This window comes from Natrix helvetica (assembly GCF_964273705.1).
Source record: "Natrix helvetica genome assembly, chromosome: 7".
Lineage (NCBI taxonomy): Eukaryota > Metazoa > Chordata > Lepidosauria > Squamata > Natricidae > Natrix > Natrix helvetica.
Genome location: NC_138558.1, coordinates 470916 through 485432, shown reverse-complemented (window position 1 = coordinate 485432; position 14517 = coordinate 470916). Strand labels below are relative to the sequence as shown.

General features: G+C 58.8%; 1 protein-coding gene across 1 annotated transcript; it reads right to left on the bottom strand.

Moving 5' to 3' along the window:
- Nucleotides 1-2574: 2574 nt before the first annotated feature.
- LOC309395769 (homeobox protein not2-like) lies at nt 2575-5065 on the bottom strand (the record flags this gene model as incomplete). The annotated part of the gene is made up of 4 exons (XM_081960302.1): nt 2575-3228; nt 3538-3740; nt 4212-4535; nt 4654-5065. The coding sequence occupies 4 exons, from the start codon at nt 5063-5065 to the stop codon at nt 3064-3066; spliced, it is 1104 nt and encodes a 367-aa protein (XP_081816428.1). The 3' UTR covers nt 2575-3063.
- Between the last annotated feature and the right edge of the window lie 9452 nt (nt 5066-14517).

The following is a 14517-nucleotide window of genomic DNA, read 5'->3' as shown; positions in this document are numbered from 1 at the left end:
TTCTTCAAAATCCATCCGGAATGATCCCAAGGGTGAAATTGCATAAATGACCCATGGAAGGCTTTCTGCTGGAGGGGCATGAGGAGCAGCCCCGGGTGGCAGCAGCCTCTTCAACCCTCGGCCACCCCCTCTTTGGGGCCCCCGTCAGAGGGCCCTGGGCAAAGGGGGAGTGGGCAGCGCTTTGCCTGCCGGCAGCCATCGCCTCGAGGTCGGAGGGCTGGGGAGACGCTGTCACAGCCAGGGGGGATCAGGGCTGGGCTGGCCCTCTGGTCACAAAGGCAGAGCCCAGCTCTCCCAAAGGCTGGAGGGGGCTACAGCGGGGAGATCGGTGGCACAAGAGCCCCCTAGCCCAGCCAGGGATGCCAGCCCTGTGGGCAAGTTGGCTGAGCTTGTGTGGCCCTGCGATGATAAGCCACCCAGAGTCGCCTCAAAGCAAGAAGGCTGGCAAATAAATCTAATACAAATAATAAATGAAAGCCGCCTGCCCCACCCACGGCTATTCCTCTCCTTCCAGCAGCCTTTTGGAGCTCACCCAGAGGCCTTTCAGTCTGGAGAGGACCTCCAAAGACCATCAGGTCGGGCCTCCAAGCCTCCTTGGCAGTGTCAGCAGGTTTGGCCTTTGCTGGCCATCCGCCTTCCCAATGGCAGAGCAGCAGCTCAGCCGGGGGTGGGGGGGTCAACTTCCCCTGAATGCAGACCCTCCTGCCTTGGATGGGGAAGCCTAGGAGGGAGCACCAGGCAGCAAAGCCCCCAGCCCACTCCCCTCCAGCTCCTGGCACATTTGGGTGCCCGGCCCCTCAAGGCTGTGGCACCAGTTCACCCTTTCCCCTTTGTGCTTCTTTCTAGGGTGCAATCGAGCCCCAGGAGGGGGACCCTGTGGGGGAATGACAGAGGCTTTCATTCTGAGCTCAGGTTGCCTGAGCGGGTGTCCATCCCATGCAGAGGGTGGGTGGGGGTCTTCCCTCTTTCCCCAGAGTGCACCTGCCCAGTCCGGCTCCACAGCCGGGGAATGCAACTGGCAGATGGGCAGCGCTTTGATCTCTGCAGCTGCAGCTTTGGGGAGTTTTATGGCATCTGTGTGTGTTCACATTCTTGTGTTGTGCAAACACAGCTTGTTTGGTCCGTGGGGGTTCAGGGTATTGTGCAGTGCCTGCTAATTGGATGGGCAGACTGGCACAGGTGGCGTGTAAGCCCAGTGCAAACCCAAGCGCCTGATCCTTTCCGGCTGCGACATAAAGCAGAAATAGGGAATACACACACACACACACACACACAAACACACACACACACACTTTGCCACTGAGCTCCAGAGGGACCGCAGGATAGCCGTTCCTTCCCTTCTATGCAGTTCAGGACACTCCGTCCATCACCTGGTGGGCACATAGAGCTGCCCCCCCCACAGATTGTGAGCATGGCTAAAGCCCAGCAGGTCCTCTCTGAAGGGAGGAAAGTCCAGGCCCCCCACTCGCCCAAGGGCTGAAGCTGAAGGGCCCCTTTGGTCCAGGCGTGGAGGCACCAGAGTAGAAAGTTCTAGTCCTGCCGGGTATGAAAGCTGGCTGGGTGACTTTGAGCCTGTCACACTCCCGCAGCCCAGCCCACCTCACAAGGTTGTTCTTGTGGGGAAAATAGGAGGAGGAGGAGGGGGGAGGGAGGGATGTCTGATATGTTTGCCACCGTGAGGTAAAAATAATAAAGGATGCAAAGAAATAAGTCTCTTCCATCACAATCAACAGAAGCCCCCGGAGGAAGGAGGGGCTGCCATGCGCTAAACCCCGTTTGTTTCTCAAGTTGCAACCACACCTGGAGGGTCCGAGGCCTCTGGCCCAGAAGAGCCACTCATTTTCTTTTCTTTAAACTAGGCTTTATTGCAGCACAACAATGTCAGAAAAAAATAATAAATTAAGTTGCAGGTTAACAGCTTCATTAAAATACAGCCAGTCCTACATAAATAAATAAGTGTAAAGAGCTATTTACAAGAATCTGGCAGGAAGCAAAAGAGGCAGCCTCCGTTTCCCTGAGATGGGAGAGTAGCATCAATGACGCACAGCTCTTCTCCTCTTCCTCCCTTCCAAGTCCAGCAGCAGAATCGGTGGGAAGGCCTTGACCATCGGGCGCCTCCTGTCCACAGCAGCTTCGGCTCAGAGAGTGTTAATGAGTGAGAGTCCTCTTGGCCAGCTGCCAAGGGGGAGCAGAGCCTTCACGTGGAGGGCAGCCAGAGATGGGGAAGGGGCACAGACTCCCCCATAGCTTGCTTCCTGACAACAAGGGCTCCCCCACAGTCAGTGCTTCTTTCCCCTGGCCCTTCCCTGTCTGGGATGGGCACCCCATAGGAGCTGTGGGGAGGGGTCTGGCAATGACCCCCACTCCTCATGACTGGTGCAGAGAGACAGGGCCTGCCCCACGGAGGCTGACCCAGAGCTGAGCTGGGAAGGTGAAGAGCTTCCTCCCATGACGGACGAGGACACAGGCCTGGTTCCCTTTCTTTATTAAACCCCCCCACAATTGGGGGGGCAGGCAACACCGGTCCCTGTGGGGCTGGGCAAGGATATCCCCCTTCCCAAGGCCCAGGACTGTCTGCGGGGGGGGGGGGATGGATTGTTCGAGGGCTTTTCCCTTTTAATTAAATCAAAGTCATGGGTGGAGCACAACCGTAGGCCGCCACTGGGAGGCAGGCAGGGGGCCCCAAGGGGCCCCAAGAAGGAATCCACTGGCTCCATCACAGCTGGAGATGGCAAGCCAGAGGGGACAATGGGGCTCGCCTGCAGCTTCTGGGGCAGAGCAGGGGCCAGGCTGGAAACCAGACATGGGGTGAGGGGGGCATTCAGCGTATCGAGGCAGGCTTCCAGAAGGCAGCTTAGCAGACCCAGTTCCCCTTCAGCTGCAGCTGGGCAACCAGAGGCCGAGACTGTGCCATTCCCCCACCCAACAGAGCCAGGCAGGGCCTTCTCCTCCGGGTCTCCACCTGCACTGACCTTCTGGTTTCTTCCAGCGGGCAGGAGGGGCCGCCATCCCCACCCACCCGAGGGGCCTGGCTTGCAAAGATCCTCTGGGCAGGAGGTGAGGCTAAAGGTCCACATTGAGCTCCTCCTCCCTGTCACTATCCTGTCCGTCCAGCGGGCCAGAAGGGGCCACCCGTGTCACCCCGAACTGCGAGGAGAGCTTGGCCGCCTTCTGCTCCAGGCTCTGCTTGCGCCATTTGATTCTGCGGTTCTGGAACCAGACCTTGACCTGAAACGAGAGCAAGAGGGAGCCCTGAAGCCCAAGCAGTCCCCTGCCTGGCTGGGCTGCTGGAAGGGGGCTCAGCAACACCTGGAGGCCCACAGATACCCCACTTACTAGAAAGGAACAGCAAAGTGTGCTTCTAGACCTCACTGAGGAAAGGAAGCAAAAGATGGGAACAGGACATTCGTATCCAGGTCCAGACACAGCTCTGGAGACAGAGGGAGCCTCCTGAATATTCACAGGACTTTGAGCCCCCATCAAAGAGCCGTTATTCTGCTCCTTCCCTGGGTCTCTCAGGGGAGGGGGGCTCCCTACCTGGGTCTCCGTGAGCTGCAGGGCAGCTGCCAGGTCCAGGCGCTCGGAGCCAACCAGGTACTGCTGCTTCAGGAACTCTTTCTCCAGGCGCTCCAGCTGCTCTGGGGTGAAGACGGTGCGGACTCGCTTCAGCTTGCAGGGGCCTCCGGGTCTCCAGGGAAGGGCCGGCCCCAAGGAGCCCGGGCAGCGCAAGAATTCCAGGCCTGCCATTGCGAGAGGAGCCGGGGGTTGACCCGGGGCCAGGAGGGAGAGCGGAGGGCATCCCTTGCCCCGCAGGAGCTTCTCCTTGCCGGGGCTCTTCCGGGAAAGGCACCCCGACGGCCTTTCCTGGAGCTCCTCCTGGCCACAAAGGGCGGACTTACTTCGGCCTCCTTTCCTGCTGGACGCTGGATCGCAACCACTCCGCGCACCCTCCTTCCCAGCCTCCCTTCTCAGCATCCATCAGTGGCAAAACCTGCCGTCTGGCGGCGGGAGATGCGCGGCTGAGCCCGATCCAGAAGCCTCTGCCTGGACGCTCCCTAAGGAGGCTCCCGTGAAGGGACAGGTGGAGCGGGCTCTAGAAGGCCGTGGAGCCTCCAAATTCACCCACAGTCTACCTCGCGGGCTTAGGAATGACCTCGACGGACGGGCCTCGGGCTCCCTCCGTGCGCAGACCGGGCGGGCGGCTTCCTCACCTGGCCTCTTGCAGGCGGGGGCGGCGCAACGGCAGGTCGGGGCGGAGAGGAAGGGCTGCTGCGCGGCCAAATACACGGCCGGGAAACGCAGCGTCGCCGCCAGGCAGCCGAAGTGCAGCGCAGGCGAGGCAGAGGCAGAGGCGGCGGCCCAGGTACCGGGAACCGGCGACTCCCGACGGGGCGGCTCCGACTTGGCTAGCAGCGACTCGATGTCGAAGCGGTTCCTGGCCTTGGAGGGCGGCAGCGGCTGCTGGGGCCGGCGGGGCGGGGCGGCGGCGGGATCCGGCGGCGGGTTGCGCAGCATCCTCGGACGGGGCGCAGAGTCTGCGGCGGGGCGGGGGCGCGAGGGCCTTATAGGGCTGCGGGGCAGGCTCGCTCAAGGCCGGAGGGCGTGGCCCGGCCGGCCTGCCCAAAGCTGCGCGGTCCCGGACCGCCCCGGTACAGGAGAGCCGTCGGGCGGGAACGCGGTGACCGAGCCCCCGGCTTTTCGCGGCTGAGGCTGCGGGCTCTCTCCGGGCGAGCCGAAAGGCGGCCTTGCCCAGCGGTGCTGGGAAGAGAAGGGCAAGGAGGAGGGGCCGCAGGGGCCCCGGAGCCCGGAGGTTAGCGCGGGTGGAGACTCCGAAGACGGCGCTCCGAGTCCCAGCCTGAAGCGGTGTCAAACACTGGCAGTGCCCGGCGGAGAACCGGAGATCCCTCCTTCTTTTCCGCCTCCCCGGCGCACTTGGCTGGCGGCCTTCGGACCGGCGGCCTTCGGACTTGTTGGGGGTGGGGGCTCGTGAATCAGGGTGACCCCCGGAGGCTTCCGCAGTCTTGGGGCAACCCAAAGTCCTTCCGTCCATCCATTTTTCATTCATTTTCAGCGTTATGGACGGATTCCGAATCCTTCAGAGTTCAGACCCACAAAGCAAAATGATTTAGTGGATTCTGGCCCCTCCCACCTTCTGTCCGCGCCAATAAAGGCAGGTGGCCAAGGTGCCTTTTCAGGGGGAGGGGGCCACCACTGAAAAAGCCCCTTTGCCCCGAGTGGGGTCTGTGGCCCAATCTTGGTGGGGGTGCAGGACTCCTAGGTGAAAGAGGCACCAACTCCTTGTGACCCCAGGGGCCTTATGGTTTTCCACAAAAAATGCGAAGGTGAGTCTAGCCTGGGATCTCCTAGTGGTCTCCAGTCCTGCATAGCTTTTCTGAGACTGTTAGGGCTCACTAGTTGTGGACTGTCCAGCGGAGCCAATCTCTCTTACAGAAGTTGGATGCCAGCATGGAAGGAATGCCACGGCAGGGAGGATTGAAAGGGTGCCAGTCCACGTACTGCGGCCAGCGTGGCCTGGAGGGGATACCCCGGTGTTCAACCAAAGCAGGGGCTTCCTGTAGGCCCAGTCACCCCACAGACTGCCCACGGAAGGAAGGCCATGGGGGTCCATCAATCTCTGCTTAAGCTGGGAGGCTCTCCGGAGATATGGGGACTTTGGGATACTGCGAGGTCCGGGGGAAGGGGGCGGTGGGGGAATCATGCTGGCAGAGTTTCTTCTTTTCACAAACACCGGGGGGGGGGCGTTTACCGCCTTCTCGAAGTGAGATGTAGGCATTGCCAGCCTTTTCCCTTGCGGAGGGGGGGGGGCGGGGCGGAGAAAGGGGGCACGGAAGGTGTGAAATTCTCAGGGCTAAAGAAGTGAAATGAACCTGCAGGATGTCTAGTGCAAACGGGGAGGGGGGAACCATAGGAGGGCCCCCTTTTCTGAAAAGCCCGGCGGGAGAAGGATGGAGGAAGGAGCCCTTTGTGGAGCAGGGACTGTAAAAAGCTGCCCCCCCCCCCACGAAAGAAGGCCCCGTTCCATCTAATAGTCATTAGCATCAATTAGGAACCTTTGAAGTGGCCAGGCGCTTTGTCCTGCCGCAGAAAAGGAGCCCTCCTTTCGGGCAGCCCATAATAATCACATCTGGCGGGCGGAGGGGCTGCCGCCGCCCCTCGGCTTTCATCTCTTCCCAAGGTGCTTGGAATGTTAATGGGGGCAGAACCAGGAAATGCTTTCCCCTCCTGGAGACCTGGCGGTGGGAGGGGGGGGGGTCTCCAGAAGTCCCCTCGCAAGGAGAGGACCGCCATCCCCGCAAAGGCGCCCCTGCCTCGGCCGTTCTTCCGCCGAGGGCGACATTTCCCAGTGAGAATCCCCGTTTCCCCCGCAGCCCACGAAGGAGCGCCGCGGCTAACGGGGCTAGAGGGGCAGCGCAACCGCCGGCCCTGGCGCCGAGCCAGGCTGTCCGCAGCACCGGAGCCAGCCGCCAAGGCTGCCCCGTGACCCGTCGCCGGCCTGGGTTAGGGCAGGGAGTCTGGTGCTGGGATCCCCCAGTCCCAGAATGTAACCGGTGGTCTTGAGCCGTTTCCCCTCTGCCCAGCCTGCTTCACAGGGCTGTTAGTAGGATAAACTTGCAGCGAAGGCCGCCTACACCGTCTTCAGCTCTAGGGGCAAAATGGGGTTAGAGGAGTCTCTTGATCAAAGAACGTTGTCTGCACCCCCTGGATGTTTTCCACTGGGGAGTTAGCCAGAGGAGGTAGTGCCTGGGGTTTTGGGGGGTCAGACTGATGGGTGAGGAGATAGCCCCCCACAAAGGAGGACAAAGCAGCAGAAGAGAGCTCTTTGGCTGCTGTGATCTCCAAGGCAGGCTCTCTTTGGGCCAGAAGATTGGGGGGGGGGCGGCATAGCTCCCATCGTGCTGCCAAAGGAGGCCCTTCGGAGAGCCAGGAGACCACCAGGTGAGGTCCCCCCCCCCATTTCCCTACCTTTGTGTATTAAGTTGCATTTCTCCTTTTGCATCCCCTGCCATGCTGGGGGAAGGGGGGGTCTTCCTTCAGCACCAGAAACAGAATTATGAGAGCTAACAGAATCCACTTTTGGTGAATATTGACACTGCTTTGTTTCTTTGTTTTTATCTTTTAAATTATCTGTTTTAACCATTTTAATGTATTTTGATTGTCCTATTACCTACACTGCCCAGAGTCGCTATTGAAGTGTCATTCATTAATGAATGAATTGAAAATGGATTGATTACTACGCTATCTTCCCAGGATGCTCATCCTACTTGTAAGAAAAACTGAAATTCTACAGATGGGGGGGGGGAGTGGGGGGAAGGTCAGTCTCCAGGCCCTCGAGGGCAGCAATTAGCATGGACAATGACCTTCATCAGCATGCCTGGGCCTGTCCAGCTTTGTGGATTGCCATGTCTGGGCCTACAGGGCTGCAAGCCAATGCCTCCCCTCCCCCACAGGTCTGCACCACCCTCCCAAAAATGTGGCTGCCATTCCTCCTGCTGATGGAGGCTCCTCTGGAAGTGACCTGCAGAAAGCGGCCTCCAGCCCCTCCAGCTTCCCTGTCCCTGCGGGTCCCTTCTCCGGTTGGTAGGGGCTGACCAAAGCAGTTCCTGGGAAGGCTCTTGGGTGGGGTGCGGGTGGGGGCTAAAGAAGAGAAAATGGTTTCCTCAATGCCCTGTGGGTGGCCAACTCAGGCTCCCTAACTAGAGGACTGATCCAGGGTTGGGCTCAGCTCCCTAGTCCACAGCTGGTTCTTGCCAAAACAGGAGGCTCCCAGTTCTTTGGGGCACACCCTGGCATGGTCCTAGACATGTAAGAAAGGACCAAGCAGGAGAGCCAGCAAGGGAGCCATGGGGAGGCCTGTCCCAGCTCCTGGAGCCATTGTCCAGAAGGCAGAGGGGCTGGGTTGGTCTCTCCCCCCCAGGGCCCTGGACCCCCCTCTAAGCAGCCATGGGTTCTCCTGCCCAGGTTGGAGTCCGGGAGGGGCAGGGGCAAGCGCTGATCCTTGCCCAGGAGGAGGCTGGAGGGAGCCCTTCTCAGCCTGGGTGCCATGGCCTCAAGCACATCAGCCTTTGCCACATGCCAACAGAGCCAAGCCTCCTCTGAAACTGTCGGGGAGGGGATTTATTGGGCATTATACACAGGCCTGATTGGGCAATGTTACAGCCAGGCGTGAGGTTAATCCTCCCCCCCCCCCTTCATCCTAGTCTCTGGCCAGAGGGAGCAAAGCTGTCCACTCTGTCCAGGACCTGTATGGCTTTATACACCTCAGTTATGTCCCGTCTCCCCCCCCCGCACCGCCAATTGCCTCCCCCCTCCCCGCAGCTTCAGTGTTCCCCCTTGGGTGATGAAAGCGCTGGAAGCAAACACTCCGCCTGAGAGAGCATCAAGGACTCCTCCTTGCAATGTCCGGATTCTCCCAGGGGCGGCCCTGGGTCACAGAGGGCTCGCTGGTGCCCAGGCCTTCCTGGCTGAGAATGCAAAGAGGGTTTTTTGGGTGAGGAGCGTGAGGCTGTCCCTCTCCACAGTTCCTGTTCCTTTTCCCCCCTTGGAATACTCCACGGATTCAACTCTATGCTTGGGGCATGAAAGGCAGTTCAGAATTTGAGGCCCAGCACAGGGGCTTCCATGGTGCACTGCCCACATTGGGGTGGGTGGGTGGGGGACTGCTGATCCTATTTCAGGAGGAGCAGATGGGATCTTCCTGTCTCCCTCAGTAGTTGTGCAGGCACTTTTATGGGATCTTCCAGTCAGGAATTAAGAAGCGGAACTGATTAAGCACGAAACAAGATTACTTGCCAAAGGGCCTGTGTGTGTGTATGTGATTCCCAGGGCTCTTCCTGAAGGAGCCTCCCTTCCCAAGTGGAACGTGAGGAAACAAAGTTCCTGGAAGAAACCCAGCTGGAGTGTCCGTGTGTCTGTGTGTCAAAGAGGGTCAAATCCATTCAAAGTCAGCATTTTTCCCTCTGGTCCAATTCACTTGCATTCACTTGCATCTGGAGATAAGGGGGTTGAGAGGAGGGGGGAGAGTTGGGGGGAGGCATTTTCTAAACCTCTCTCTCCAAAGGGACAAGCCAGGAAGGAGATGGGTTCACACTTGTTTTGTCTGCTACACCAACAGAAGGACACGTGAGAAATTGCTCCATTCCCGATATATTTTATAACACCCAAAGTTGGAAGCAGTGAAATTCATTTGGCAGCCCAGCTTGGCCACTGAAAGCCCACCTGGGGTGAGACTCACCTTGGGAGGCAGGAGGAAGAATGCAGCCAGGACAACCAACTTGATCAATGGAATTCTCCACCCCAGGGGACAGGGTGGTGGAAGCGTCCCACCCCAGTTTCCCAGAGAGCCTTTCGGAGGAGATGAGCGTTTTGGGAAGAATCTGCTGACAGAACCTTGCAACAGAGGTAGCCCGAGAGACTTCTGGATGGGCAGAAAAGGCAGAGAGAAGGAAGGGGGGAATCGGGGCCCTTCTCCCATCATTTTGCTCTTCTGTGTTGCTGGAGGAGAGCCCGAGTGAGGCTGCAAGAAGCCAAAGGACGTGCGGCTCTTCTCCTGCCTTTGAAGTCTGGAGGGACCCTGAGAAGAGGGCCAGGAGCAGCCTCGGATTGCCCTTCAGGAGGGTTCAAAAGTGGGAGAGAAAACCTGCCCATCTCCAGAAGGAAGGAGGGATCAGGGCTGGCTGGGGCAGGACAGGGGAGCACCCTCCATGCGGAGCTCTTGGGAGGGTCTTTCCACGTGGCCCCTGAGGTTTCCCCTCTCTGGCTCTCATGGCTGCGACGGCTGCAGCTGAGCCTGGGGTCCTGTCCGGAGCTCCTCTCCCCCCGCATGTGCACCCCTTGGTGGGTTTGGCATGCAGGGCTCTGCTAATCCTGAAGCCCGAGGAAGTGCCCGGCCCCCAGTAGGACAATGCCTGGGCAGTGTAATCCTCCTCATCAAAGTGGCAGGGAAAGAGGCCAATGGGATTAGCTGAGGGTGGGAGCCAGGTGGGGAGATGGAGGGGGTGACCAGCAGCAGCCCCAGCCCAGCCGCCCTTTGTCCCTCTGGGATTAGCAGTGGCCTGAAAGGGCCGGAAGGTGCTTCCCTCTTCAGGGGCCGTTGGGATGTCGTTTTGGGGGCCAGGCAGCCAGGGGGCCCAGGAGGGGCTCAGCGAGGCTGATAAAGCTCAAGGGGACAGGATGTGGCAGGAGGCCTGCACAGCATCAGGAAGGGGGGCAGTCAAAGGCCGGCTTCCACTGCCAGGGGGTCCAACCAAGACCCCCCCCTCAGAGAAGGATGCTGGCTCTAAAGAGGAGAGAAGGGGGCAACGTCTGCCCTGGAGGGGCCTCTCTCGGCCGATGCCACTCTGAATTCTGACAGTGCAGCATAGAAGCAGCTCAGGCTCCAGAATTGGGGGGCAGAGCAGACCCCTCTTCTGAGCAGAGGCCTGGCCCTATCCAGGGCAGGAGCTCCTGGTCAGCAGGAGGCCTCTGCCTCTTCCTAACATACCCTTATGCGGGGGGGGGGGAGGACTGCCTTGGTCTGACCTAGATGGACTGCTTGGGGGCTTACAGCTGAAGCTTCTTTGGCCTGTGATCTGGAAAAGGCCCCCAAACAGCTCTCAGAGCCTGATTGGGCTTATCCTGAGAGGAGGCAGGGGCTGCAGCCAGCCTGGCTCTCATCAAGGCACACAGCCACTCAGAAAGGCTGACTTGCCCCCCCCCCCCACTTGCATCCCAGAGAGTAGGTTGGGGAGCAGCTGCAGAATCCCCCCCATCCCATTTCAAAGGAGCCTGCAGAGGCAGCTCTGCAAATAAGACCCCATAAAGTGGTTAAACATGCTTGCCCGAGAACAGCTCTCCCAAAGAGCTCCCCCCCCCCCCAGGAAAGCAAACAGATTTGTTTGTCCCAGGATGGGGCCCAGCACAGCTCCCCCCCCCACCTCACACCTATCAAAGGGCCGGGGAGAACCGTTGCCCTCTGTGTAGGGGGGGGGGAAATTGCTTCCTTCCATCCTAGTGTTTGTGGAAGACACCCACATGCTAGTGGTCTCCCCCCCCCTCCCCATACCCCACTCTCAGCCGGGGCTGCCAGGGAGGGAGGATGGCCAGCTGCTTCAGAGGGACCAGCTCAGGCAGCCCCTCAAGGCCAGCGCAGCTGAGCAGAGAGCTGGCCCACTTGCTGATGCCCACCTGGGCCAGAGTGGGCCTGTCCCAGGTTCCTTGGCCAACCCAGGGCTTTCCTGATTCTGTGGCTGGGGAGGGGTTAGGGTTAGAATGCATAGGGCGTGCAGATGGAAGAAGGCAGGGCAGCCCAGAGGATGGTGCCGGGGAAGAGCTGCTGGCATTCAGGGTCCCCTCCCTGGGCACCCTGGGCTTAGGTGGCCTGGCCCACTTGGCGTGCACCACAGGACCCGAATCCAAGGCCACTGCCCTGCGGAACTGAGGGGTGGAGCCCAGAGGGCCCCAGGTGCATCTTTTGGGCAAGGGCAGGCGGCTTCCTGGACCAGCTCAGCACTCCAAAAGGCCTCTGACCAGGGGGAAGTCTTGGCCTTCAGAGAACGTCCTCCCCTCCCCTCTTCAGACTCTCTTTTGGTCCAGGGGGCCCTTGGGGGGCAGGGGCCGTGATTGGGCCCTGGGCATTTTCCTGGCCCTGCTCACTGCAAAACCATAAAGGGAGCCCCATGGGTACTTGTCCCACCGGGCCAGGAAAATGCCCAGGGCCCAATCACGGCCCCTGCCCCCCAAGGGCCCCTTTCAGGCATGGAGGGTCTATCCTTGCCACCTCCACGACAGGAGTCTCGGGGAGTAAGCGGGCGGGTATTTCACTTGACTCCCCCTCCCCCCAGTAACTGCATAACATTCTGGGAAAGGGGTCCTGGGTGCTCACCAACCCTTTAACTGCTTCCTTGGATGAGGTGGACTCTCTTGAAAGGCAAGAACAAAATTCTGAACGCAGGAAAATAAATTTTGTGAAGGTCCCACTTTGGAAGGATGCTTGACTCGAAAACAGCACTTGTGGAGGGATTCTGGGTTGCTCTCAGGGGGAGGCTCCTGCCCCAAAGCCCCCCTCGAAACAGAGGATCTGACCTCCCTCTGGCCTGCCTTGCCTCACGCACAGGGGTCCTATGTGGGCACCCCAGTTTAGCAAAACCTCTCAGCAACGGGAACAACAAAACAAATCAGAAAATTGCATATGACGTGTTGGGAAAAGAGACGGAAGGAAGAGAGAACACGGAACCTGCAGAGAAGACACCTGAGGAACAACATTCTGTGTGTGTGTGTGTGTGTGTGTGTGTGTGTGTGTGTGTGTGTGCACTTTCCTTGGGAAGGGTTTTTGAGGGGGTTTGCCCTGAATCCTGCTCCCAGGGCTGTGAGACAGACTGGCCCAGAGACGCCCAGCTGGGTTTGTGTCTAGATGGGATTAGAACCCGGTCCCCGTTTCTAGCCTGGTGTCTTAACCAGGGCATCAAATGGGCCGTCATTCTTTCGGCACCTGAAAGGTTTCACCTGGCAGGCAAGGCCAGCCCCTCCCCCTCCACTCAGGGCAGGATCCCTCACCCTGGATTGAAGTTCCGGAAAGCAACTCCCCCCCCCACATGAAGTCAGCCAGATAGGCACAGGGGTCCCTTTGCTGGGCAGCCCCCAGAGAGGGCCCCTGCCTTGCCAGGGCTCAGAGGAATAGGCATGCAGCCGACCCCGTCTTCTCCAGCTGGGGAAGGGGCTGAGTCCACCTGTGGCCAACTGAGTGGACTGGAGAAGGCCAAGCAGGGAAGCCAATTGGGGGAGCCGTTGCAGGCCTCTGCTTTCGGCCAAAGGGGTGGGTGGGGGGCTGTGCTCTCAAAGACCAACGCTTGGAAGAGAGGCAGGAGAAACTGCTGCAGAGATTAGGCCAGACACAGCTGTGAGGGAGGGAAGTTTGGGGAAAGGGACACACCCAATTGACACCAAAGGTCCTGATTCCAGGACTAAAGGTGGCTAAAGGTCCAGGCGGCTGCAGGAGGCTGATGGCCCCTTGGCCGTAATTACATCAGACCAGCAATCACCTTAAAGACTGTTCCATGCAAGCTTATCTCATGGTCATGAAGAGGCTATGACCACAAAGCACAGATAATCTTGGCTGAAGTGTGAAGCTTCCTCATTGCCTTGTTAGTTTTGCAAAAAGCCTTTCCAGAATTTGCATTGCGGGCCATCGCTTAGTTGCTCAGCGCAATTAGAAGGCCAGTGTAAAGAAAGGAATAACATCGTAATTTATGAAATCTCTGGATATGATTTCACATCACATTGCCGGAAGAAAGTTTCCTGAACTAATTATTTCTTGCTTTGTTTCAATGGGTCACTTATCTTTGTCTTCTAGATAATTATCCAGTTTCCGTGAATGGGCCAGTAAATGTAATCATTAATCTTGAGCTCATCAGGGGGAGGGCGAGAAGTACCCAGGATTCTTAGGGGCCATTAAGCTTCCCTGGAGGGCGGGTGGGGAGGGAGGGGGCTGCTCAAGGCGATGAGGATTCTGGCTAAAAGTGGCCCTTTTAGAGCCGAGGGGAAGCTCTGTCCTGGGGGAGGAATCAGTAGCTGTGCCCAACAATGGAGGTCATTAACAGCTGAATCCCCTTCGGCTCAAGCCCTGTGTGGATTCCCAGTCTGGGGAAAATGCACAGCCCCCGGAAGGGACCCAGCCTTCTTCAGCCTCCCTGGAGAGAGGGGGAGGTACTCCCTGGCTGCCCAAAGAGCCCCTCCTGGGATCCTGCAGGTAGCAATTCTCCAGGGGAGGGCTGGAGCTTTCACCCAGTTAAAACACTTGCTGGATCCCCAAGGGAAACCTTCCAGCTTAAGGCCCAGGGTTGGGGGTGAGGGTGGGATTGGGTTGGGTGGGGGTCTCCTCCCTGTGAGAGACAACAGCGGCCCCTCTAAGCACCTTCAGATGCTCAGGAACATTTGGCTCCCAAAGGCAGCTGATGGAAATGGGCTTTATTGGTTTTCTTTTATAAGGCATTTATTATGTATTATTATGGCCCCAAATAAAATCCCAATTCCTCCATTAATAACATTAATAAAAACAATCAAACATTATTGCTAATTGCTCATTGGTCCGAGATGCTCCCTGGCTCTGTATCCCCCCCTCCGCCCGAGGTTTCAGCAGAACCCTGACCGGCTGCCCTCCCTCCCTGGCCAGCTCCCTCCTAGCTCTGACCCCCCCTCCCTCCCTGCAAAGGCCCAAGTGCCCAGGGGGGCCTCCCCGCTCTCTGGTCACAGAGGCCAGTCCAACTCTTGGCCAAGCACCCATTCTAGGCTGGGCCTCTGGTGGGACAGAGGGCAACACGGGCACCAGGGAGCCCCTTGGGGAGGCCAATTACCAACACCACTTGTGCCATGGCATCCCTCCGAAGTGGGTAGGAAGGCAGCCATTAGTCTCATGGGAGACTGGCTTGAAGGAAGTGGTGTCATTACTGTAATCATCATTTCTCAGATTGAGGGCCCATCTGGGGGCAGCCTGAATGATACGTAAGTTATGTCGGGTCTCCA